The sequence below is a fragment of the Diabrotica virgifera genome, chromosome 6 (assembly GCF_917563875.1).
Source record: "Diabrotica virgifera virgifera chromosome 6, PGI_DIABVI_V3a".
Taxonomy (NCBI): domain Eukaryota; kingdom Metazoa; phylum Arthropoda; class Insecta; order Coleoptera; family Chrysomelidae; genus Diabrotica; species Diabrotica virgifera.
In genome coordinates, this window is record NC_065448.1 from 146,136,952 (window position 1) to 146,162,997 (window position 26,046).

The window sequence follows — 26,046 nt, forward strand, 5'->3', positions numbered from 1 at the left end:
CTTTTGAATATGATGCAATTTGTTGCGGTTGACTTGAGGATGACATCTTTTAAATTTATTTAAAATCTAACATGGGTGCTGTTTTACAGTTTTCGCTGTGATACCCGTTCATGGAATTGGATAATATAAAGATAATTGTCGTGATTTATTGAAACATTCAAATCCAAATAGACCCAAATAATAAATTTTGTCTACCCACAATTAAAACATTCCGTATACAAATCACTTTTCACTAGTAGTTTTTCCTTTAATTACTTTTAAGTTTGTTTCTGTAATTACTACTTAACTAGCACGATAATTGAGTACCAAAAATACGTGTTACTTGGTCGCTTGCTGAACATCGAATCCCACGACTAATGTTTATTAATCTTAAAATATATAGTAAGAAGATACAGAATCACTTTGGTTTAGCTGCCTATAACTGCCTATGCATTGCTGGCAGTTGTTTGTTTGAATATAAAAGTGGAAAATGACGCATATTACATGGTTCTGGCGATTTTTGAGTATGTTTGGGCGGTTGTACATAAAAAATAGGATCTGAATATTGTACTTAATAAAGAAAATGTATTGGTAATCAGCAATTTCAAAAGTCCCGTGTAATATAAAATTTTAAACAAATATGAGTTTAAAATAAAATTTTCGAATTTCTTTCGGTCATATTGGATCCGCCATTTTGTTTAAAAAAAAGCAATGTTAGATTTGTAATCAGCGACCCTAAACTACCAAATTTGATAAAAAAAATTGCGTTTTGATTGATATTTTCCATTTCTCTCCGCCATGTTGGATCCGTCATTTTGTTTTTCAGAAAAAATAATATCAGATTCGTAATCAGCAATGCCAAAAACCCTTAAGAACGAAAGTAATTCCGAAGTGTATAAACAATATACGTCTTTAAAGGTTCATGACCACCTTTTCGGCATTTGGAACCACAGTGCGTCCGTAGCCCGCGATAGGAAGGCTATGCCTCCAAAATTAGATAGCAACAAACAAATTACAATTTGAAAATAAAAACCGATCTGTTTTTGTGTTTTTTCGTGTTATTAGTTTTAGAACACGCTGTATATTACATCTGTATTATGCCCCCCAAAATATACATGTTTTGTACGGCTATGAAGTGATTTAATGTGATTTGTTTTATTAACCCATTCAGCTCCGGTGACGCGTACGCGCGTTCAAATATGACTATAGATTAGTGTCGTAGGCAGTGGCGGCTCGTCAGAGGAGGCACCGGAGGCTTAGCCTCCCCTTAAATTTTTTACACATTTTATGTCATCTGTAGGACATAATATTTCTATAATTATTGATGAAATGTCACTGTTTTGTTTATTTTGAATCACGAGAAACAACAAGCGCTCGTACTAACACAAGGTGTAAATTATTGCACACTTGTAACCAACGCATCTGGAACGCATCTATATACCCACCTATACGCTGTGAGCAGTTCCTCATATCCCTACCAAGGGAGGCAGAAACCAGACTCGACTCCGTTGTGTTATAAGTTACGACAAACTTATCGAAACCATCAATATAGTTTCCTATGCGTACAATAATACTCGATAGAGAAACGTAATATTATATCGCTTCACGTCATACTACCCAGAAATATAAGACAAGGGAGGCTAAACCATAATTAGGCTCCCTTGTATTTTTACTTATATTCTATAAGGAAGTTAATAGTCAAGGTATTTCTTGGTGTGATTTTATCATTTTATTTTTTTTTAATTAGTGTTTGGTGAATTTTTGTAATTCATATATTTTTATTTGTGTTGTTATTGGTTTGGTAAGGTTATTTTTACAATTCATGTACCGTTGTTTGTTTATATAAAATGGATAAGTTAAACGAAATCAAAATATCTGAAGATATAATTGACTGGCTGCTCAGGAATAATTTTAATACTTTAAGTATATACATATAATAAAGCTTATATTATTAAAACCTTAGGAAGACCACAGCCAAATTTAACTATTAGGTATTAAATCCTCAGGTAATCGTCAAAATCGTGCATTTAATATTAATTGGTATAATAGATGGGACTGGCTAACCAGGGTCTATGAAGAGGGAAAAAGTTTTTTGCTATCCTTGTATCTTATTTTTAACACAAACCGAACATATAACGTGGTCTAAAATAGGATATTCGGATCTAAAAAATTTACCTCGTTCAACTGAAAGACATTCCAAATCTAAAGATCACATATTTTTGTCGTGTAAATTAAAACTTTTTGCTAAACAAAATATAGTAACTGCTTTAGATACAGCTCAAAAAGAAGCCATAATTACTTACAATAATCAGGTTTTGGAGAATAGGATGAATTTAAAAAGGCTTATCGATATATATTGGGCATCGCAAGAATTAGCTTTTCACGGACACGATGAAAGTGATGATTCCATTAATCGCGGCAATTACAAGGAACTTCTATCGTTGTGGGGTAAATATAACTCAAAATTCGAAAAATTTCGTTAATTTTAGATTTAATCCTGTTTTTATAAAGTTCTTTTAGTATCAATAATTCTAACAATATTATTATTATTAATTACAAAAGCTATTCTACATCTCACTTATCAATGCCAGCATGCGGTAAGAGGGAGGGTCCCCGTAAGGTGAAATGTAAATAAAAATGGTCAAAAACAAATGGAGCCTTAAATTACATTTTTAGTGCATTTTTTTGCTAGTGCAAATTTGTCTAGATTTTTTATAGTTAGAGCCTCCCCTATTGTAAAACTCACGAGCCTCCACTGCGTAGACGTGTAAACGCGTCCATGGCACGTAAGTATTCAAACGAATTATTTCTGTCGGCACAGGAGCTGAGGTTGGAAATATTACAAGAGGAGCTGAAAGGGTTAATCTACGTAATTATTTTAAACGTCTAACCTTCACACCATATGTTTCTGCATTTTGGCTAATGACTTTTAATTCCTGTAAAGCTTGTCTGGCCAGTTGGCTAGCTTCACCAGATCTTTTCTTCGTAATCGATTGAAAATGATTTGCTGCTTTCGATATTTCACAATCAGTATTGAAGAAATTCGTTAATAAATTTATAGTATTATCTGAAAGTCCAAGTGTCACAAAATGGTTTTGCAATTGATATTTTGGGATTTTTCCCTCCTAAAACAAAAATGTATGATTTAAAAAATATATGCAGCTATCAATTAAATAGGATATAAAGTGTGGTGAATATATTCCAAATCTAAGAATACAAAAGAAACTCCTCAAAAAAGAAACAAGAAAGTAATATTTTAGATAAATATCGTTTAGAACTTTTGAGGAGTTATGCGTGTGGCTGGCCTTCACACCTTTTAAAACTTTAGAGCCTAGAAACTCCAACGGGCGACCATGGCCCTCCATGGGCTGTCAGCGGTCACTGATGATGATGATGATGATGAATATATTCCAGAGAACCAGATTTCAAATGATACAAATTTAGTTATTCTGATTTTAACCTTTTGATCACCTCAAAATCCATGTGTTGGCTTCGATATGTTGATCATACATTCGTAATTTGGTACCATGCCAAGGACGATTTGGTTGCTATTCAAACCAATCTGAATTATTGTGTTATCCTAATATCCAATTCACGATATAGATTTAAAAACGTCAATCCCAAAGTGCCCTCCACTCCACAATCATTCCTCCATTCTCCTTCAAAAATTAATACGGTTGTCAGTACCCTAGTATTCCGATCAATACAAACAACCCTTATTTCTTATCAAAACTTGTCTTTGCTTGTTCAATCATAGGCCTGGATCCCGCGTACCAAAAAAAAAAGTTGATTAATAGCAAGCTGAAAATTTGTTAATAGCTTAAGGGTGTCTAGTCGGACAAACTTTGATGTATGGGAACACTGGAACAGGGGAAGTTTTAATTGTGGAACAAGTTAGAAATTTGGAATGTCAAACTACGAAAACGTCCCATGTATTTTGTCGGACAGAACTTCCAATTGATTTGTTATTCTTTCATTAAACTCTCATGCAAAAATCAGACTGGTATTTATCACCAACTGGGCATTTTAATTAATCCGACACTTAGAACATGTCAAATGACAGGAATTATTTTGGTGACACGTAGCAGTCTGATTTTTGCATGAGAGTTTAATGAAAGGGTAACAAATCAATTGGAAGTTCTGTCCGACAAAATACATGGGACGTTTTCATAGTCTGACGTTCCAAATTTTTAACATGTTCCACAATGAAAATTTCCGCTGTTCCAGTGTTCCCGTACATCAAAGTTTGTCCGACTAGATACCGTTAAGCTATTAACAAATTTTTAGCTTGCTATTAATTAACTTTTGGTACGCGGGATCCAGGCCTATCCGTTGAAGACAAAATTCATAGCGAAAAACAAGAAGAACGAAAGACTCCACTTTCTAACGTTCGAACGTTCTTCCGATAAGGATGCACCCGTAGATCTATCTCGGATTTTAAACTGCTGCGTTTAAAATCTTTATTTTTCTGGTCAGTCCAGAACCATCATCAACCCATTAAACTACTCCCATTGAAATGAGTGTGCTACCCCGTTGAGCAATCGGGTTGACGCGACGTATTTACTATTCTACATAAATACAACACAGAAGAATTCAAAATCGAACCTAGGAATATTTTGTTTTAGTTAGCAATAATTTATACTTTATTTCTGTTCTACCCCAATATCATCTCCACGCAGGTCCAAAATTGGATATTGAAAATTCCATTTTTCCAATCACGGCAACTGAAATCCAAAACCAATTTCCACAATAAATGAATGGAAACAATCCAATCACCCCGCCCAATTCCTCCAAAAGTGCTTCATTGGTAGAAAACATTATGTGTTACGGTGTATACGAGTAGTGTCGATACCGGTAGTAATAGCGAATTAAATAAGTTCAAGTTTTAATAATCAGCCCTGTGATGGATGACCGAAGTTATCTTTAACGTAAAGTTATCCTGTAGTTAAGTTATAATCCTCGAATTGGTGTGATGTATCATATTTAACTTAACTACTTGCGTTATTTCTTGACAGTTCTTGAGTTATCTGATATATCAACTGTCACTTTATAACGCGACGTTAAACCTCAAGTTATGAGATAACTCTGTAGTTATGTTAAGGACTGTAAGGTTAGGTCTATGTTTTGATTTGTTTTTAAATAGAAATCAAGTAAATATTTAACGTAGAACTCTGCTTCAGATTGTCCCAGGACCTTGTGCGGCATTTTATTACTTTAATAAATAAAATTTAATATCGAAGATAAAGCAGCACAAAATTATCAGTGGTAATTGCACAAGAGCTCTAAAATTCTATATTAATTTTAGAGATCGAGTGCAATTTGTTGCGATTATTTCATGAATAATACTGTTCAACACCAAAATTGTATTGTAATTTATTTATGTAAGTACAAATTGGTACAATTAAACACACAGTTGTTATAAATATTAATTTTACGGTTGAAAGTCATCACTTTTATAATTTTTAAAACATTAATTGTCATTAATGTCACTGAATGTATTTTTTCGTAGCAACGAAGGGCATCTGACGTAATATACTTGACGACGGGAAATTATCAAAAATTATCGATTTAATTTAGATTTATGTAGCTTTCTATTGGTCAGAATCTCCTATGAATGAAATAATCAAAAACATAGACCTAAGATAACAATTAAAAACACGTAGGTAATAAAATTAAAACAATAATAAAAATAAAAAAAGCTAATAATTTAAAAATAGAAGGGTAATGCAATTTTAAAAATTATACAAAAAACAAATCGAGAGATACAAGTTGAAATTTTTATTTATAAACATCCAAGGGTTTTAAGTACTGTTCTTTGTTCCTCTTCTATCTACTTTTACGATTCACGACCGAACGACACTGAACATCGAACAGCTGTTCGGTCATCGGTAGCCATGGGTAGGTATACCAACTTCTCGTGATTATCTTTCTCGCTCAAACTTTTACTGATTCTACATAAGGTTCTCTTTTTAGACAAATTAATATTTTCTTCCGTCTATAACGTCTAAGAAATAACTTATCTCATAACGGTGGATGATCCATCCACCGAATTTACGTTTTATAGTTACTGAGATAGTTACATGTTATAGTTATGTTAACTTTAATGCAAACGTTAAAAATAACTTCGGTAATTCATCACACGGCTGAACTAGAGAAGAAGTTATCAAAGTTTGATATGATTCAAACCGAAAACTGAGTATGCTTGACATCATATATTAACTTATTATTATTAGTTAGAAGTTACCAACTGCAGAAATCTTCTCTAGCAGTATTCTCAATCTATCGATATGTTTACTGTCCAAAATGTTAATATATCAGTATATAATCAAATTACTTTAAATTTACGTAATACAACTTTATATCCTGACGAAACTATCAAATCTGTATATTTTACCAATATATTTTATTTATTGAGCTAAAGACCTTCAAGGCCTATGGCTTAAACAAATTACACTACCATAATTTTATTTTATAAATTCTTATATCTCATTACTTTCTGTAGTCTTTGCATGCATTATTTCACCACTTTCTTCCATTTTTTTTCTATCTACTGCATTTTCTTTCCAAACTCGGACGTCAATTCTTTGTAGATCTTTAACAACACTATCTTCCCATCTTTTTTGTGGTTGGTCTTTCCTTCTCTTCCATATTGGCTTTTGGGGAAACACCATTTTCGTCATTCTTTCGATATGTTCGAGAAAACATATTCTTTGAGTTTTAACTACTGTTGTTATTTTTTGCGCGTTGTGTAGGTTTTCCAGTTATTTGTTCGTTCTTCTTTTCCACAATCCTTATGTTTTCATAGCTCCAAGGATTTTTCTTTTTCATTTCTCTGAATGGAATGGAGCAGCCCGTTGAGCATGCATTCGGAAAACAATTAAGCATCTTTTATAGGTTTACGATTAATTTACTGTAATTAAAGTAATTCATTTAAACTAAAAGTCAAACAATTAGGAATGCACGTCATAGATTTAATGACATCATAACCTACTGTTACAAACTTTATTGGACGTGGCAAACAAATTTAACAAATTTTTACTCATATGCAGTCGGAAAAATGAAAGAATACCCGTGAACGATCACATCAATTACTTATTATATTATTAGCTGTCTTTTTCTATAAATATCAAACGTTTGTTATAGAAAAAGACAGCAAATACAAAATAAGTGATTGATGTGATCGTTCATGGGTATTCTTTCATTTTTCCGACTATATTAGTTTTTTCGCTACCGTCAAGTTTAACAGAAAAGCGCTGTTGCCAAATAAAACACATATGTGTTTACTAAAGCAACTACGGCTACACTGTTTCTCTTCGTCTTTAAGAGTGTGACTATGAGTGTCAAACTGACATTTTCCTATAGAAGGTTATGTAAGATTTTTGTTTGTTTATTTTTTTTTCTTCTTTTATGGCCTTTGGGAGCTGTGCCCATTTAGCCAGCAACATTTTTTAAAATTAACGCATAACTAAACCTACCATACAACAAAACCCAATCAAGGAAAGGGAAGGGAAAGTGAAGTTGGTTAGAAAAATAAACTGTCGTTAAAATATAAACTAAGTAAGTAAAATATAATTTGAAAACAATAATTTGACATTATTTAACCCCCAATAATATGACACACGTCAGTTACCAATTACAATCTCACTAAATATAATAATGATGTCATATAACCTCGTCACTAATTCTAGCCAATGAAATGCTCGCTGTAATAGCAATTGGTCAATTGGACGTGTCAAAAAAATCTGATTATTCCCTATATATGTTTTCAAATTTAGAATATGGCAACAAGGGGAAAATTACGTGCATTCCTTATTGTTTAACTTTTCCTATTACTAACAATTTAACTGTTGATGTTTGTACTTAGACGTTTTACTGATATTTTGTTTCTATGTCAACGTTTCCATTTTTCTAGAAGGTTTGTTTCTGATGTTTTCAACGCCCCTGTTTCGCTTGCATATTATGTATATACTCTTCACTATCTCAGACACAACTGTCTAGTAATTATTATTTTGCAAAGTTAGTTACATTTTGACAGACTAACTAGACGTGGCTGAAAATTACTTCTTCTTCTTCTTTTAGTTTCATGGCCTCCACCTCTTAGGTACTTGGCCAGCCCTCGTATTTAGACTGTAATTGGAAGGGAATCCTCTTTTCAAAGGGTCTGGATTTTCCATATTACCTTCTTTAAATTCATTGTAATATGATTTTCAAAAAACTATTTTATATTTTAATTTGAAATATTGTTAAAAATTGATTGATCTTTCTTAAGGTTTGGTCATTATTATTATGTAGGAGATTTTGTATTGAAATGGGGGTTGGACTTCCTATATTAACAAGTTCCAGATACAGGTCAAATTGATTTGTTTTGTTAGTTCAAGTAACATATGAGTTATACTTCCTATTTGTCCACATTCACAAAAAGGAGTATCACTACAATTGATTTTAAACAAATGGTCTGGTGTGTGGCAATGGCCCGTTCGCATTCTAATAATTGATGTCAAGTGCCTTCGATCCACAAATGTGAATTTGTGGAACCAAGGGTTTATAGAAAAATCACTTTGGCATTGTTGATACCATTTCCCTTAGTTTTAAACTGTTTTGTCCATTCAACTTTAAACTCATTTACAATATTTTGTTTAATAAAAGGCAAAAAGTCAAATTTATCTATTTTAATGTCTGCAGGAATATTTAAAGTATTGTCTATATGTGCCAATTTATCAGCCTCTGTATTCCCCTTTACTCCATTATGGCCTGGGATCGAAGCTAAGATTATATTAAATCCTGCTTCCATTGACTCAATAATGAGTCTTTTAGTTAGGTTTACAATATGGTTTTCTCGACACCTCACGGTAGACGAGAACCGGATTATATATACAATATGGTTGTTTGTCCCACAGGTTGTGTTATGTAATTTTTGGATAGCACTTTTAGCATCTGAAATAATTATTGCTTCTTTAATATTTTTTTCAATACAAACAGATACTCCCTTATTAATTGCAATAATTTCTGCAGTGCATATTTGAGTGTGCTCATGTAATCTGGATGCATAGTTATAATTGATTGAAGGTATGTGTACCCCAAAACCTACTTACCTCGACTCGGGATCTAAAGAACCATCTGTAAATACCCATGGATAATTACTATACCACCAAGAACACGTCTTCATAGCCAATATTAAATTAAACAAACAACGAAACAACAATAATACCAATACATATCTAAATAATATAAACAGCGCGAATAATACAATTAGTTGCTATAAGTTAATTATAACAACTGAAATTAAATACTTTGAATATAATACCGAAAATTTTATGAGTTTAGTATACACTTCCACTATTTCCAATAATTATTCTTTTTTTAATAATTAAAGAGCAAGTATATTTGAGCTGTTAAGAGTGTGAAGGAGGAATTTTTGTGTTGTATGTTTCCTACTCTGAATCTGTCAAAATGAATCTGAGTTGAGCGAACGGAGTTTAACTGTCATTTATATTCTTCTTTGTGTCTTTCTTATTATAGATAGATATTAACGTTCTTAATGCTGCATACTTCTTGTTTGTTTTTGCTATTTTCGCTTTAATTACCTGTTCTTATTTTTACTTTCCCAATTAAGTTCACCCCTTGACATGTAAACTCTTATTTTTACCCTTTGGAAACTACAATAAAACATTTAGTGAGGGCAAACTTTCAAGAGACCATCAAAATAATTTACTAACATATGCTGACATAGAAGCCGATCGTTTCAAATGAAAATATTCGTTAAAATTCTGATCTGCCGGTTTAGAAGCTATACCTAACGATATTTTAACTTTTATAACGTTTTGAATGCTGTATACTGAACATTTAGGATATTTTTTCGTGCTTAGGCAATCTTTATGGACGTTTTCATATCTTTTTTATCATATTATAATAATTTATTATCTACTAAAAAATAACCTTCGTTACTTTTGTGAGATCATAGTTTAATTACCTTTATGTCCCAGACCATATCGTAAATTTCTTGATGACCTTCCTTAATTCCGGAATGTAAAAGAATTGCTTTAAGTAATAGATTATGATTAAGTCGTACAACAAAGTTCTTGTTTCTAATCCCTGGTAAATCGTTTAATATTTCATATACTATATAGAGAATTTCTGCATCTGCCATTAGTAAACCTAAAAATTAACATGAACAATAAGTAAAAAAAGTAAAGCACAAATAAGAATTTATGATTACCAACTTATACACTTGTGTTTTATATTTACGTTTTTTACTTGTTTTTTAATGCAACATCCTGTATATTATTTTCAATTTGAATTGTTATTATTTTAGCCATACTGGATGTAATTAAAATGGTAATTTCTCTACAAAATACTAACTTATATGAAAAGACCTCAAACTAATAAGACATTTATACTTTTTTATTAATACTAAATATCATCATCACCATCAAACTGTACGCGTTAACAGTTGGATACAGGTCTCCCTCAGCTTTTTCCGATCTGTCTTTGGCTTGTGAGGCTTACATCCACGCTTAGCTCCTGTTAACACGCTTCAGTTCGTTAGTCCATCTGGTACCAATTTAAATATTATACGCAACATAGTAAAGCAAGGTTGAGCATTATTCCCATACCTCTATTTGGAACTGCTATTCAAGAAAACCTTCAAAAACTTTATTTTATTTATTTTGTTCAACAGGCCATGTAGGCCCTGGGCTCAAAAACTTTATAGGAATAAAAATGAATGGATTACAAACTTCTAGTATAGAATATGCAGATAATACCGTTTTACTAGCTGATATCCAAAAAGATTTTTTCGAAATGAAGAATAACGAGATAAAACTCCCATATATATAACGAACCGTAGCAAGAAATTAAAGCGAGAATTGCCCACGCTAGAGACAGTTTCTGTAAATTGTGCGTCTACTCTGCTATACATATCTTAGTATTGTTGAAAAAATAAGAAAAAAAAGAAGAAGAGGAAGAAGAAGAAGATTATTTACTGATAGTCTTGCTAAAGAAAAAGCTAATACTCCTTTATTGGAAGTGGAACGGAAACATATTGAACGTAACCTAATATGTAACTTACCTGGAGAAGAGGTGACTATATCGAAGGCGCATTCGTAAAGCTCACGAGGTTGAAAGCCAAATACTTTCTTTTCCCTATAAACTCGCTCTATGGAGTAACGTCGAAAATTCGTAATACCATTCCAAGCTATATATCGTGCAAAAGGAACCCTAAAATATATAATTATGTAATTTATTGATTCAGCATAGTAATTAGATTGTAAATTTAAGCAAACAATTAGAAGTATTCATATCAAAAATACCAACAAAATACGGACTCCTACTCAATCTGTCTTGACTGGTCTCCCGAGTAGGCAATCATCTTGGCAATTTTTCCTCGATCCCGCCCAAGTTTAGAGAGCGGAATATAGGAAAAGTCAAACAATAAGGAATACACGTAATTTTTCCCTTGTTGTCATATTCTAAATTTGAAAAAATATATAGGGAATAATCAGATTTTTTTGGCATACCATTCCTATTATAGCGAGCATTTTATTGGCTGGAATTGGTGACGAGTTTATATGATGTCATTATTATATTTCGGGAGATTTTAAATGGTATTATATTGGTGCTAAAATATATATATATATATATATATATATATATATATATATATAAAAAACAAAAGATGTAGATCTTTGAAACACACTCAGTGATCAAAAGATCCACAGGTACTGGTTTGGACGACCACTCGTACGAAAACAAACAAATGAAATAGAGAATGCGGAAAAATCCCCTTACGAACAATTCTGAACATATTCAACCTCTCATCGTCACCGATGAGCCCAAAGAGGTTGAAGAGGGCGAAACACATTTCTAAGAGCTGGTGTTTGGATCTTCGATTCTATTCAAAAAATTTTTCCCAGCCCGAAGTAGTGGATGTGTGAATTGTTCGTAAGGGGATTTTTCCGCATTCTCTATTTCATTTGTTTGTTATATATATATATATATATATATATATATATATATATATATATATATATATATATATATATATATATATATATTGATACATGTATCCATGTGACTTCCAAAGTAGATTCTCGTAATACGTTGTTACTTCATATATACCGTTATGACTTCCGATTTCGGAAGTCACAACGTTTTGCCTATATTTTTACGAATTTGGCTACTAGATGGTATCAGAAGGCTTATATTAAAAATTTCGCTGGAAGTCATATCGTATCTAACATACTCATAAGATCCGATTTTAGTTCGACGGTATATCACCAGCGCTAGTGTCGCTCCCGTGCTACTATACAGGTTATGTACACAACGCGTAGCGTCTTCCGTATACCACACCGCTCGGTGTGACTTCCGTTTTTTGGCAACCCTGTGTAACGGTTTCCAGACATTTATCTGTTGTAGATTCGCGGTCCTAATCGTACTTAGTGTTTTGTGTGCCTTTTGTTTTTAAACATGAATAATAGCAGATCTGCTTTACTTTTAAAGTTAGCCTTAAATGAAGGTACAATAAGTGATTATATATCTCTATAATTATATATTTTCTGTACTTATTTCAATCTATAATATTGACTTACCTATTTACTTATATAAATTCATTTTTCTCGTGTTTTTGTTTACTTCCTTTTTTACAATGAACTTCTAATTTAATCTACACTCACCGGCACGAAAAACGGGCACCCTAAAAAAATGGGTAATTTTTGATGTCTCGTATCTCCCAAACCTTTGGTCCGATTTAAGTAGTGTTTTTAATATGTTATAGCCTTAATATTTAACAATATAGCTATGATAACATTGTTGATAGACAGGTAAATTTTCATTGTATACCGGGTGTACCAATCAAACTGGGTTTTTTTCTCAATTTTCACAGCACCCTGTGGAATATTCTAGCCTTTATAAAATATTTAAATTAAAGCCTAACTATAGCTCCAGGTTTTATTAACATTCTGTTTTTTTATTCATTCGCTTACGTTGGATAATAAAAAAGTTAAGGACTTTAACAACTAGCCATGTTCTTTATCGATACAGGTGTTTCTAAATATAAGTGCGACAAATTTTAAGGGGTAATTTCTGCATGAAAAAATAATGATCGTTTGGCAAAATAATTTTATATTTGCAAGCATTTGCGGACATAACTTTATCAAGTAAACGATCATTATCTTTTCATGCAGAATTACCCCTTAAAGTTTGTCGCACTTATTTAGAAACACCATGTATTGATAAAGAACATGTTTAATTGTTAAAGTCCCTAACTTTTTTATTATCCAACATAAGCGAATGAATAACAAACAGAACATTAAGAAAACCTGGGGCATAATTTGGATTTAATTTCAATATTGTATAAAGGCTAGAATATTCCACAGAGTGTTGTGAAAATTGAAAAAAAAACAGTTTGATTGGTACGCCCAGTATACAATGATAATTTACCTGTCTAGAAACAATATTATTACAGCGATATAGTTAAAGAATAAGGCTATAACATATTAAAGAAATACTTAAATCGGAGAATAGGTTTAGGAGATACGAGCCATCAAAAATGACCCATTTTTTGGGGTGCCCGTTTTTCGTGCCGGTGAATGTATCTATTAAATAATCTAAATTATTTTTAAAAATCTTATTAAAAGCTTAAATACAAGAAATGTAGGTAAATGTTCTCATTTAACGAAATTTCCGAAAATTGTGTATTTTTTTGACCCAAGTAGGCTGAAAAATCGATTTTATAGTTATTGTTATTTCGAAAGTAATAAAACGTGTAAAAATTACAAAAAAATTGAATGTACAATTACAATTGAATGGAATTAAATACACGATAAAATGAATCAAGAGCGATAAAAAGTTTAAAGTAATAAATTCTAGTAATAATATAAAATACAGTAAACTCTCTCTTAAGGGGTAGGCGCAAAATCTCTGTCCAATGCTATTTAAATACATTTATTTTTTTCGAATCCTGAGAAAACTAATAAATATTTTTTAAAACATACACCCAGAATGAAAGATAACATTATTACGGGGGACCGAAAGTCCCTTAGAATAAAAAAAAGTTTCTTTTGAATGAAATATTCGAAATTAAAAATCACACTAACTTTTCTCTTGTTTTTTCATCCCATTATCTTTATTAAAATAAACATATATTAGGTATATAAGTTATTAAAATAAACATTATATAAGTTTTCAGGGACTTTCTGCCCTCGGTAATAATGTAAGCTTCCATTCTGCGTTTAAATTTTTCAAAAATACTTATTAGTTTTCTCAGAATTCGAAAAAAATTAATGCATTTAATTAGCACTGGACTAAGATTTTGCGCCTATCCCCAACGAGCACCTCCGCTATACGGACGGTATTTAAAACAAAATTCATTTGCCGATATACTGAGCCTGTACTCTTCCGGACAATCCCTTAAAATGATGTGTACCTAAATGAAAAAAAATACATAGATATTTTTTCCAAATATTTTAGAATACAAAACTACAATATTTATATTTTATTATTTCAAATTAACACAGAGATGACAACGAGTGATATTTAATAACTCTTTACCTTATCAGCAATAGGTAATAAAAATCTGGTTCTAGTGTGGGATCCGTCATTAAAATATTTTGTGTGTCGGTCATTAAAAGAAATGTGACACCATAACGCGTTGCCCTAATAATACTTTAACATTGATATTATGTTGTGACTAAAAATGTTAACGGAATGTCTGCTTGGCAAAAGAAAACATCGGCACAATATCAATTTTCTTCTTTGATATGTTACCTATGTGTATGCCAAATTTCATGTCAATCTTAAGTGGTTTTTTAAAATTTATGGGTTTTGCAATATTTTACCGTCAGCGAACGGACTAATAGAAGAGGATCCGATATAAGGCCGATCTGCATCGATATATTTAATGGATAACAATAATTATTGGATATGTAATTTAGTATGTTAACAATTATAAAAAACAAGGGGTGCATGATCTAATTTTCTTCTGACTATAATCAATTAATAATTAATAAATGACTTTTATCTACTCTATGTCATATTATAATATATAAATTTTTAGTTTGTGAAAACTGTCATTATAGATAGCAGTGCTTTAAAGTAAGCATGAAGTAACAATGTATTTTAAATGGGATTTACTTTTTCTCACTGTTTTTGACACACTTTCATATAATTAAATATTCTTTCTTAACTTTCGCGTTTCATGGTGATGACATCTTCTTTTTCTTCAAGTGCCATCTCCGCGAAGGAGGTCGGCAATCAGCATAGCTATTCGGACCTTGGAGACGGCTGCTCTGAAAAGTTCGTTTGATGTACATCCGTACCATTCTCTCAGGTTGCGCAACCACGATATTCTGCGTCTCCCTATGCTTCTTTTTCCTTGAATCTTTCCCTGCATAATGAGTTGGAGCAAGTTGTATCTCTCTCCACGTGTAATATGTCCGAGATATTCCAATTTTCTGGTTTTAATTGTATTTAAGACTTCCATTTCTTTATTCACCTTTCTCAGAACCTCTTTGTTTGTGACGTGTTCTGTCCATGATATTTTTAGAATTCTTCTATATACCCACATCTCGAATGATTCCAGTTTTTTCATTGATGCCGCATTCAAGGTCCAAGCTTCCATTCCGTAAAACAGAGTCGAGAAAACGTAGCACCTAGCCAACCTTATTCTTAGCTCTAACCTTAGATCTCTTGTGCAGAGCACAAGAGAGGTGATGACATAATGAGCAATAAATTACAAAAAAAAAATTTGACAGTTTTGTGGTTTGAAAGAAATTAGAATTTTTATATGTCACAGTTCTAAGAATTGTAGAATAGAAATGAATTCCAGTGACGAAGAGTTACAGTATTTTTATTTGTTTATCGTAGATAAAATATTGTATGAAATTGTGCGTGAAGTACTTTTTGCGAACTTACGCGATGTATAGCACTCACTCCGTTTCATAAATAACTATTTTCATATATTAAAAAAAATGTTTCGACCCGGGTAGATATTATTCCAGATTTTCAGATTTGGGCACAGAGTTGGATTGTTGGGGCATATATGGAGAGCAGGTAGCGCAACAACTATAAACTCAATTTTACAATGGAGACCCGGAGTTAGAAGGAGACGCGGAGGAACTAGAATAAATGGTTACAGGAATTAAAGGAAGATTTATATAGGGCAGGAATTAGAGACTAGCAGAAAAACAAAAGAGGATAGAAAGAAATGGAGAAGCATAGTCAATAGTATCGAGTAGCAGATTGGGAAAAATCTGCTCGAAAAAGATGGATCTAGATAGCTTTTTAGCGGGTAATTCCCACCTGGAGGGTTTAGCCATTTAATTTTTTATTACATATTATTATTGGTACATCAAAAATTAAAAGGACGGTGCCTGTAATAAAATCTAAAATATTAAAATTTTCTATAAGTTCAAATTTATTTATTAACATTTTTGATATAATTTTCATAAATAAATGACTTACTATTAACACTTTTTTAATTAATTCCAATAAATCCATTTTACAGCAATAATAATATATTAGTATTTTTGTTAAAATAAATATCAATCATATTATCATAAATAACACAGGTTTACAAAAAAAAACTAAATTTCGGACAATTTGACGAAACCATATGACAAGGGGGTTTTTGGAGTGGCTGATCACAAATCCGGGGTCTGCTCACCTCTATCGCGTCAGGTAAAGGTCATTTCAAGGTCAAATCAAGATAAATCGACAGTCGCTCTGAAAAAGTATATTAGGGGGTTCTTGGGGTCGCTGAAGATGAATCCGGAGTCCGCTGACCTCTATCTCGTCTAGTTCAACGTCATTTTAAGGTCAAATCAACATAAATTGACACAATTGCTCTGAAAGTATAGGGAGTTTTGGGGTCGCTGATCATGAAAACTGCGGTCCGTTGAGCTCTACTACGTCATGTAAAGGTCATTTCAAGTTCAAATCAGGAGGAGTTAACAAAATTGATTTGACCTTGAAATGGCCTTTACCTGACGTGGTTGAGCTCAACGGGCCCCAGTTTTGTGATCAGGGATCCCAAAAACACCCTAATATACTTTTTCACAGCGATTGTGTTGATTTATCTTGATTTGACCTCGAAATGACCTTCAGCTACACGTGATAGAGGTCAGCGGATCCGGGATTCGTTATAAGCGACCCCAAAACCCTCCTAATATACTTTTTCAGAGCGACTGTCGATTTATCTTGATTTGTCCTTGAAATAACCTTTACCTGACGTGATAGAGGTTAGCGAACCCCGGATTCGTAACCAGCGACCCCAAAAACCCCCTTAGTCATATGGTTTCGTCAAATAGTCCGAAATGTATTTTTTTGTAAACCTGTATAATCAAAAGAATATCAATATTTTAATTTAAATAGACAACTTTAAAACACAGACAACTGTATTCACAGTAAAAGTTTCAAAAGATCACACATTACGCTCAAAATAGGAGGTAAATCTAGCAGACGAGTCGTTGTGACTTCCAAAATATGACAACACCGCTGGAAGTGACAACGCGCCTTGAACTACCCTATATATGGAAGCCATAACGTATGCTGTACGCTTCGGTATATACGTATATATATACAAAATTTATTTTGGTAAATCCTTTCCCCTCAATAGGTAGACCCATTTTATAAGCCCCCCTTTTACCAAATACACAATTTTTAAAAAATAATTCCTAGTAGAAAAGGTGGAAGTCGGACAGCCTCTTCTGTATACCGGAAGTCACAACTTAACGTGCATCAATATATATATATATATATATATATATATATATATATATATATATATATATATATATATATATATATATATATATATATATATATTGTTTTCAAATTATTTTTTATTTATTTAGTTTATATTTTAACGAAAGTTTATTTTTTAAAAAACTTCACTTTCCCTTCCATATCCTTGATTGGTCGGTTATGTTTGTAATAGTCTTTTTGTATGGTAGGATTAGTTAGGCGTTAATTTTAAGAAATGTTGCTGGCTACATGGGCACTGCTCCCAAAGTCCTTGAAAGAAGAATAAAAAAAATAAACAAACAAAAATCTTACATAACCTTCTATAGTACAATGTCATTTTGACACTTATAGTACAGATAGTTATCTTTGTTTCACACTCTTAAAGAAGACAAGTATAGCCGGTAGTTGTTTTGGTAAATACATATGATTTTTATTTGGCAACAGCGCTTTCCTGTTAAACTTGACGGTAGCGAAAAAACTAATATATAAGGAAAAATTTGTTGTATTTGTTTGCCGTCAAGTTTGCACCGGTGGGTTATGATGTCATTAAGGGGCTATCCTAGTGTAAAAGTACCAAATGCATATACTTTTTTTGGAAATTTATAAAATAAAAAGTACTGCACCAATTGTTTTGAAAATTTGCATGAGCATTTATTATAAAAATAAGTTATGTAAAACGATTTTTATAAAAAAAATATTGAAAATTAAACGATTTATGCGCCATCTACTGGCACCGTGAAAATAAAAACATAGGTCCACTGCTGCAGTTATTGGGACTAATAGAGATCTTGAAACATAAAATTTCAAAGTGATTATTGAAATATAAGTTATTTCCTATACCATCAACTAGGATTTTTGAAAAATATTAAAATTTGGAAAAATGACGAAGTGTTGATAACATTTTTTAAAATTCGCTAAAACATTTTCAGTTTCAAAAACCGCCAAATTGACATTTTTTATCCGATCAAAAAACCCCTACTTGATGGTATAGAAAATAACTTATATTTCAATAATAACTTTGAAATTTTATGTTTCAGGATCTCTATTAGTCCCAATCACTGCAGCAGTGGACCTAGGTTTTTATTTTCACGGTGCCAGTAGATGGAGCATAAATCATTTAATTTTCAATATTTTTTTATGAAAATTGTTTTACATGTACTTCTTTTTATAGCTTTCTATATAAAATAATTGGTACAGTACTTTTTATTTTAGAAATTCCCAAAAAAGTATGTGAATTTCGTACTTTTACACTAGGATAGCCCCTTAAATCTATGACGTGCATTCCTAATTGCTTGACTTTTAGTTTATCAGTCTAGTCGCCAACGATGGTTGTTTTCTACCAATTCCCCTTCGTCCTTCCACCTTGCCCTTTATTAACAGTTCTAACTAATTACCTCGAATAATGTGACCTAAATACTCTAAATAGTAAAGTTTTCTTCATTTTATGATTGTTAACAGTTTCCGAAGAGTATTAACCCTTTGTAGGACTTCATTGTTTGATCCTTTTCCATTTATATTATCCGTAGCATTTCTGTGAATACACCTTTGTTGGTCCTCTAGCCGATTTATAGTGTTTGCTATCACAGTCCAGATTTAAATATCGGACAAGAGCGTTATGAAACATTTGACCATTATCTGTCATGGCTTCAGATGAATGTTATGATGGCATAAGAAGTATTTTATTTTAAATGAAGGTTGAAAGAACCAACACAGTGCTATGTGTGATTTAATGATTCATTGTTAGTTTTATTAAATTTTATATACTTTTATTGAATTTTACTTAATATTATTTAATTTTATACAATTTTATTAATTTTATATAATCTTATTTAATTTTATTTAGATCTCTTAAATTTTATTTACGTTTATTTAATTTTATATAATTTTACTAAATTTTGTCTAATTTTATATAATTTATTTTATTTTGCTTTATACAAATATTTTAAAATCAAATTTTAAATTCAGAATCAGCCACGTTCTTGACGCTCTTGTCAACTGACTTTGTTTTGTAAATACTTTTCACGTACTGCTTTTTTTAGTTTTAAGTTTTAAATTAATTCTTAAATAAATAAATAAATCTAATATGTTACCTGAGATCATGAGGTAAGGACACGATACCTCCAAAATGAGTCATAAGCTTGACACAAGAATCCAAATTTTCGTAAAACTTACTTTTCGGCATCAATAATGGGGTTGCTAAATTTTGTCCGCCATGCTGCTTAAATATCTGTAATTAAAATAAGTATTTTAATGTTACATGTACAGAAAAACAATTTAAATATATGAATTAAACGAGATATATGTTTCATTATTTCACGCGATCGCTAATGTTTTAAAACAGAGAATATTTTGAAACGCCATGCTTCCCATATAGCACACAACGTCCGATGTACGTCCATATGACGTACATTTAAAGTCCAAACGTCCATGGACCAAAACTGGACGTACTATGTACGTACATTACGGGACGTCCATTGGACGTTTGATTTCAACGTACATTGGACATCCATTTGTGGTCCATGGATATTTTACACAAAACGCGACTATTATATTAAGTCCCAATACAAACTAAATGAGAATCTTCTTGACAACGTTGTCGCTCTTCGCGCTATCTGTCGTGAAAGGTAGTATTAGGCAGGTACTTTTAGGGGATTATCGCTGTTAATTGTTGTGGAATACTGAAGGATGGTTTATTTATGATAATTCACAGAATGGCAAACGCGCTTGTAATATACAACAACGGTACTGACTCTAAAAATAGTTTGGAACAGAAACAGAACAGAGATTAAACCTCTTTTAATGTGCATGCTTCCTAGGGCGTCATTATCTGAATCTCGTCTTTATGAAAATACATCCTGTGATATATTTGTGTTTTCTGTTTATCGTGCAAGTGCAGTCGTGCATTAATGAAGTTCCTAGTTCCTATAATAAAGTATATATTATAATGAAGTTATAGTAAAGAGAAATAAAAAGGTCTTTTGTGTAATATTTTTAAGTATAAGTTTAGTATTATAAGGAACTATTTCCTATAAAGGCTTTTTGCTATGTATTCACAAAATTATGGATACTAGATTTCTTTCTGAAAAGTGCCCTACAAATGTCCATAAGACGTACATTGAATGTACATAAGGTGTACACTGAAAGCTTCAATACAACGTACAATGTACGTTTGTAGCGGACGTTCTATGGACGTCCAATTTTGTGAACTCTGGACATTCGTTGGACGTCCATCGGATGTCCATTGTACCTTAGCGGGACGTCCATTGGACGTTCCAATGTACACAGATGTACGTCCGTTGGATGTCCATAAAACGTACTTGTGCTATCTGGGTTCATTCATCATATTTACGTTGTAAAGTGTTTCCTTTAGTGGAAAGCACCCAGTCACCTTTGCCTCCTCTGCCAGGATCCACTGCGCTAGATGAAAGCAATGTTGCCAATGATTTTCTTTTTATTGGTTTTTATCTGACGGGTTTGATATTTAACATCTAACGGCATTTTTCGTATTTTTTGTTCTCTTGTTTATCATAAGTTCTGTAGCCAATATTCTTTTGGTTATATTATTCAGATGGAGGTCCTTCAGTTTTAGTCCTAAACTTCTCTTCAGTTGAGTCTTCAGTTTAAACATAAATGTTGAAAGTTGGTGGAAAATTGGTAATGTTTACAGACCGAAATACTTTTCCACGAAAAGACAACCATCTCCATAAAGAGTAGAGCTCATTATTACTTCCTACTTTCGACCTACTTTTGACTAATTTGAGTGACAATCACGACTTTCCACTCCAATTTATTGATGCTCATTCAAAAGAAACGTTATAATTCATCCAAAGTATTACTCAAACGGGATCCTGTCTGTAGACACTGGATAAAAAAAATTAATCTAAAAACCTAACAAGAAAAAGTAAAGATCTGTAAATAGTACTACATATGGATACGAAACTTGGACATTGGCCAAAGCAAATTAAAAAAAACTCGAACCTCACCACGATATGACCACAAAGCAGTATAGAATAAGAAATACAGAAATAAAAGGACTTTAAAATGATAATAATGTACAAAAGATTAACTCCCACCGACTAAGGTGGGTAGAGTCCATACACAGACTGCATAACGAGAAACTTGTAAAACTGGTTTGGGGATCACAGGAAAAAGCCCACTTCGGTATCCCAGAATGCGATGGACAGACAACATACAATCAGATCTCAAAAAATGAACATTCTACTGGCTATACAGTGCTAGTCAAAAGTCCGTACCCCCCTCGTATCTTTTGAACGGTTATACCTATAATAGTGAAATTTGGAGGGAGGAAATAAACGGACGTAAACTTCTTAACTAGTCATGACAGGTGACGTAATAGTGACAGATGACGTTGCAGAGCCACTTTGACCGATAATTTTAATTGGGACCTTATGGCAAGTGATACCTCGTTTGAAAGGTATTCAAAATACCTATTCAGTCATACTAATTTTTTGGGTTTTAGTTGACTTTGATGAATACATTAAATAAATATAATATTGTAGTTTCGCATTTAATTAATAAAAATTCAAATGTCCGCCTATGGTTTTTTTGTCAAAAAAGTTGACGTTTTTCAATTCTCTAGTAGTTTTTAGGTCAACGTCAACCTTTTTAGTAAGTAATCATATGCGGAATTTTGAATTTTTATTAATTAAATGTGAAACTACAATTTTATATTTATTTCATTTATTCATCAAAATCAAAATCAACTAAAACCCAAAAAATTAGTATGACTGAATAGGTATTTTGAATACCTTTCAAACGAGGTATCACTTGCCATAAGGTCCCATTTAAAATTATCGGTCACAGTGGCTCTGCAACGTCATCTGTCACTATTACGTCACCTGTCATGACTAGTTAAGAAGCTTACGTCCGTTTATTTCCTCTCTCCAAATTTCACTATTATAGATATAACCGTTCAAAAGATACGAGGGGGGGGTACGGACTTTTGACTAGCACTGTATATTGATGAAAGACCGAGCCAATTGCAAAAACAGTCAGCCAAGACCGACGAAGGGTTCTAGCGCTACACGATGATGACGATACAATTAATTGCGACAAATATACAAAATTACAGTCTATTCTATCAATGTATTTTCCTGCATAATAAATGTAATATTTTACTGTACTTACTTTAATACATATTTCTTTAACGAACTCTTGCAAGAGTAAAGGTTTGACAACGTTTTGCGCAGAAGGATCTTTATCATACGTTATATCTTGAACGTGTGTTACAGATTGCTTGAAACAGGATGCTATCAGATATTTATAACCTTTCAACTGAGGATTATTCAATGTGTGTCTTACTAATTCGCGAAGTTCGCATTCTTCTAGTACTGGTGGAGGGATGTGTTCAGATTGGAGAAGTTCCTGTGACGTAGGACGCTTAGAGATGTCATGGTCTAGTAGCCACCTAAATAAATCCTTTGTTAAGCAAAAATATTTAATTGAAATAAGTTATACAGTTCCGGTACAATCAATAAATGTTTATACGAAATATCCTTGACACGGACTTTATAGTACCATTTGTAAGATTTTAATGATGATCTAAACAAGATTCAATTAGTATTCGCTCCGTGCGTGACCATGGTGGGAGTACCTTGAAATGATTCCAGCGTGAGTAGCGGCGAAATATGACAATTTTGGCGATTCTTTGTAATATCAGTGTTATTGATCCTATAACAAATTTTATCAAAAATGGTAAATAAATGTTGCTTATTTACCTATTGTGCTACTATTAGCCAAAATAGTAAGTGTAGTTTTTATAGATCTCCAATAATTACATATAAATTAGAGAAACTATTTAAACTGGGAGGAGTAAACTCAAAAGACAGATTCACACCCAATAATGTCGTAAAAATCACCAGATTCATCTTCTTTTTTGTTTGACCATGCCGGCCTTTGACGGTAATCCAGTAATCAGTATCGGACAACTTATAAAATTAATAACAGTAATACGTCGCTAAAGAGTTCTAAAAACAACAGATTTCTTATATAAATGCAGACTAAAAATTTAAAAATTACGGGAATAACTCAGAAACATAAAAAAATCGCTGATATAACTTAATTAACCTATCAATTATAAATGTCAGTAGTGTCAAAAATTCATAGATTTAAACAGTGTCAAAATTTCATAATTTCATGGATTAAATTTGCCTGCGGTTGGAACAATTATAAAAAAAGCATTACAGCGTGGTAAATTTGAATTACTCCTCCTAGTTTAAAAAACGAGGATAGATGTTTCCCTTTCTCATCCGTTTGGGATTGAAAAGATAAATTATGATGAATTTTTAGAAACTCAGTTCTTAATACTACATCTATTTTATACATAAATTGGAAAAATATCGTTAAAAAACTAATTATGTATTAATACACTGCGCGTCATAGAAAACGGGCACCCTAAAAAATTGGTTATTTTTGAGGTCACGTATCTCGTAAACCTGTTGTCTGATTTAAGTGATTTTTTAAATATGTTATAGCCCTATTCTTTGTTAATATCGCTGTTATAATATTTTTGCTAAACAGGTAAATTTTCATTGTATACCGGGTGTACGAATCAGACTGTGCTTTTTTCTCAAAGTTCGCAACACCCTGTGGAATATTCTAGCATTTATAAAATACTGAAATTAAAACCCAACTATGGCCTCAGGTTTTCTTAACATACTGTTTTTTTATTCATTCGTTTATGTTGGATAATACAAAAGTTATGTACTTTAACAACTAGTCATGTTCTTCATCAGTATAGGTTGTTTGTAAATAAGTGCGACAAACTTTAAGGGACAATTCTGCATGAAAAAATAATGACCGTTTGCTTTATAAACTTATGTTCGTTTACGAGATACGGGATGTTGAATTTTTTTTGCCAACTGACGATTTATTTTATTGTCCTAAAAACGGGTGAGATATGCAAATGAAATTTGGTAAGTTTTAAGAGACAGTTATTGCGAATTTTTTGACTTGCAATTAAGAATTTTATATTCACCATTGGCGTGCATACGGGTAATATGACCGATCATATTACCCGTATGCACGCCAATGGTGAATATAAAATTCTTAATTGTATGTCAAAAAATGTGCAATAACTACGTCTTACCACCAAATTTTATTTGCATATCTCAAGCGGTTTTAAAGCAATAAATAAATCGTCAGTTTGTAAGAAAAAATTCAACATCCCGTATCTCGGAAACGAAGCATTTCCGGACAGACGATTATAAAGCAAACCGTCATTATTTTTTAATGCAGAATTACCCCTCTAAAGTTTGTCGCACTTGTTTAGAAACACCCTGTACTGAAAAAGAACATGGCTAGTTCTTAAAGTACCTAACTTTTGTATTTTTCAACATAAGCGAATAAATCAAAAAACAAAATGTTAAGAAAACCTGAGGCTATAGTTGGGTTTTAATTTCAGTATTTTATAAATGCTAGGATATTCCACAGGGTGTTGCGAATTTTGAGAAAAAAAACACAGTTTGATTCGTGCACCCGGTATACAATGAAAATTTACCTGTTTAACAAAAATATTATTGCAGGGATATTGACAAAGAATAAGGCTATAACATATTTAAAAAATCATTTAAATCGGACAATAGGTTTAGGAGATACGCGACCTCAAAAATTATCCATTTTTTGGGGTGCCCGTTTTCTATGACGCGCAGTTTAGTTTGCAACTTCACAATATGTTTTCATCATATGCTTAACTTCAAATTGTGGTCGCCAAAAAAGTCAGGTGACGACGATAGGTGTCGCGTCAGACATGCACGTACTATATTTTTCACGTAAATTATGAATTTACTTGAAAGGACACCGCACACATCTTATGGAAAATATAATGTCACTCAAATTCAGTAAAATTTACATGAATATATTCGTCTCGAAATTACGATCAATTTATATCATTGCGTCCACTCTGAGTACTTTTTTAATAACGACGCAAATTGATATAAATAAATCTAAAACCAAATGGGTTTACACATAGGGCAGTCAATTAGGGTATTTGGCTCCGAATTCCATCCTACTGTGACGCCTCACAACCCGGCCTAATTCTTCTCGATATTTCTCCGCGTTACGAGTAAAGGCCAGATCTTCCACGGCGATTCGAGGCGACCGCTGCCAGAGTATTTAAGAACAGGAATTCGAGCACAGGCCAGTCAGTCAATGAACGAGCCGCGACGCGTGATATAATTGTATTCGATCGGATTTAGTGAAATGTATTTATTAGTTATCGTAGTTATTATGTTTAGTTAATTAAATCATAAATTTGAGTTGTAAATAAATTAGATGTGTTAGTTGGTGTTATTTGTAATTATTAAAATA

General features: G+C 32.3%; 1 protein-coding gene across 2 annotated transcripts in view; it reads right to left on the minus strand.

Moving 5' to 3' along the window:
* LOC126886909 (eIF-2-alpha kinase GCN2) overlaps positions 1-26,046 on the minus strand; it is a 274,664-nt gene that overhangs the window by 71,056 nt on the left and 177,562 nt on the right. For both annotated transcript variants that reach the window (XM_050654067.1, XM_050654068.1), the window contains 5 exons: positions 22,867-23,146; positions 19,809-19,945; positions 11,048-11,196; positions 9,950-10,134; positions 2,871-3,104 (listed from right to left, as the gene is read on the minus strand). In XM_050654067.1, coding sequence (XP_050510024.1) covers positions 2,871-3,104; positions 9,950-10,134; positions 11,048-11,196; positions 19,809-19,945; positions 22,867-23,146 — 985 coding nt within the window. The remainder of the gene's footprint in view (positions 1-2,870; positions 3,105-9,949; positions 10,135-11,047; positions 11,197-19,808; positions 19,946-22,866; positions 23,147-26,046) is intronic.